The following is a 2,269-nucleotide window of genomic DNA, read 5'->3' as shown; positions in this document are numbered from 1 at the left end:
TAGCCGTCTGCCTGGCCACCTCCTCTGCTCGCTCTTGCGACATCTTCATCCTCCTTTGAGCTACCGGTCTGGACTCTGCCATCACGGCCAAGTGGTGTGACATGAGTTGGGGGTCTATTCCCGGCATATCGGCTGGCGTCCATGCAAATAGGTCGCCATTAGCTCTAATAATTTCCATTAGGGGCTCTTTCAAGTCGTGTGGTAGGTTTCTATTCACGAAGGTGAACTTCTCCTCTGTGTCACCGACTCTGAATTTCTCCAAGTTCCCCTCTGGCTCGGGTCTGGGTTTGTCTTCGACTCTTTCTCCAAATCTCCTTTTATGGATCCCACGGATCCGTCGTCAGCCACGAACTTCATTACCAGTATCTTTGTGCTGATTACTGCCCCGAGGTCGTTGATGGTTTTTCTCCCTAGGGTGATGTTGTAGGCTATGGAGTCTCGTAGAACCACGAACTTGGCCATCACCGACCTTCGCCACTGTCCTGATCCTACAGATATTGGTAGGGAGATTATCCCATCTGGTTTGATGAAGTGGTCGCCCAAACCTACAACACCGTGCTGATGTGTCTTTAGATCGGCATCTCGTAGGCCCAAGGCGTCGAACACGTTGCGAAACATGATATTCGAGTCGGCCCCGGTGTCCACGAGGATTCACTTGATGAGGCCGGTTCCCACTCTGGCCATGATAACCATGGGAGGATTTTCCGCGGCCTCCTCGAACCATTGGTCCTCTAGATCGAATGAGATAGGTGGGAGCCTCTTGGAGCTTCGCACAGAGGATGAGGAAACCGCCAGGACCTTGGTGTCTTTCTTGTGTGCCGATCTCGACCTTGGGGGTGCGTCCCGCGCCGTTACCACATTCACTATGGTAAGGCCGTGCTCGTGTCCCTGATCAGATGGGAGAATTCGGCTAGTTTCCCGTCCCGGATCGCTTGTTCCAGCGCGTCCTTCAGGTCGAAGCAATCCTGTGTCTTGTGTCCATAGCCTTTGTGATAGACACAGTAAAGGCTTTTGTTTCCCCCAGTCCAGTCCTTCAAAGGTCGGGGTTTCGACAAAATCCCCTTCTCGACTATCTGTTGATAAACTTCTATGATGGGGACGGTGAGGGGGGTGTAATTGGTGAACTTCCCGACTCAAGGAAACGGCCTGGGCGTCTTGCTCAGACCGCTGTCTTTGGCGTGTTCCTTATATCTTTCTCCGCTACTGTGATGCCGGGTTTGACTGTAGGAGGGTTGCCGTTTGTTGGCGGCCACGACCTGACTGACTTCTTCATCATTGATATATTTCCTGGCTACGACCTGGATCTCCTGCATCTTCCGCATCGGCTTCGTAGTAAGATGCTTCCTGAAGTCTTCGATGAGGAGTCCGTTTGTCAAGCACAGGCTAGCTACAGAATCAGTTAGCCCGTTGATCTCCAAGTATTCATTGTTGAAGCGGTCTAGGTATTTTCTGGTCGGCTCACCGGACCTCTGAGTCACCCCGAGCAAATTCATCGGGTGCTTTGCCTTGGCGATTCTAGTAGTAAATTGGGCTAGAAAAGCGCAGCTAATGTCCGAAAACCTGGCCACCGAGCCCTGCGTGAGGCTGTTAAACCACCGTATTGCAGGTCCCGCTAGGGTGACCGGAAAAGCGCGACACCTTACCTCGTCTCCCACTCCCTCCAGGTTCATCCTGGCCTCAAAGGCCGTAAGGTGCTCCTACGGGTCTTGGGTTCCGTCATACCTCATGTCCGTCGGCTTATCAAAGTGTTTTGGCAGCCGGATCTCAAGGATGGAACTATGAAACGGGGTTGCGCCCATTATCACTGGTCCCCGCGTTCTCCTTATTCTACGCTCGCCGCCTTCCCGTCGACCGTCTTCCCGGTCTCAATCTGTGGTGCGTGAGTGCGTCTCCTCTCGCGTCTGTCGTAAATGATGGGATCGCGGCGTCTTTTTGGGCGTCTTTCATCCCTGGCGCTCTCGGGCTCAGATCGTGGACTAGCCGTTCGTTGGGAGTGGCTTCTCGGAGGGGAACGAGAGTAACTTGATTCGGGAGTTGGTTGGCGATGCTCCCGATCTGCCAGCTGGCGCTCCAGGTTCTGCATCCTGTGGCGCAGTTCCTGCATTATTCTGGCGCTGTTGTCGCCAGTTCCCCCGAAGGGGCGTCTTTCTTGGGAACGTGTGGTTCGTCGAGGAGGGGATTTCGTGCGCTCCCGGGAGGATGCCACGGAGGCTTCCCCTCTGTGCCCGACCTCGCGCCCTGCTCCTCCTGGGCCCAGCACAACTTCCAT

At 54.5% G+C, this 2,269-nt stretch overlaps 1 protein-coding gene across 1 annotated transcript; it reads right to left on the bottom strand.

The window, feature by feature from the left end:
• On the bottom strand, nt 1,823-2,269 carry LOC107614968. The gene has a single exon (XM_016317092.1). The coding sequence runs from the start codon at nt 2,267-2,269 to the stop codon at nt 1,823-1,825; it is 447 nt and encodes a 148-aa protein (XP_016172578.1).

Source organism: Arachis ipaensis, chromosome B09 (assembly GCF_000816755.2).
Source record: "Arachis ipaensis cultivar K30076 chromosome B09, Araip1.1, whole genome shotgun sequence".
Taxonomy (NCBI): Eukaryota; Viridiplantae; Streptophyta; class Magnoliopsida; order Fabales; family Fabaceae; genus Arachis; species Arachis ipaensis.
Note: the sequence above shows the minus strand (reverse complement) of the source record. Positions and strands in the feature narration are given on the sequence as shown.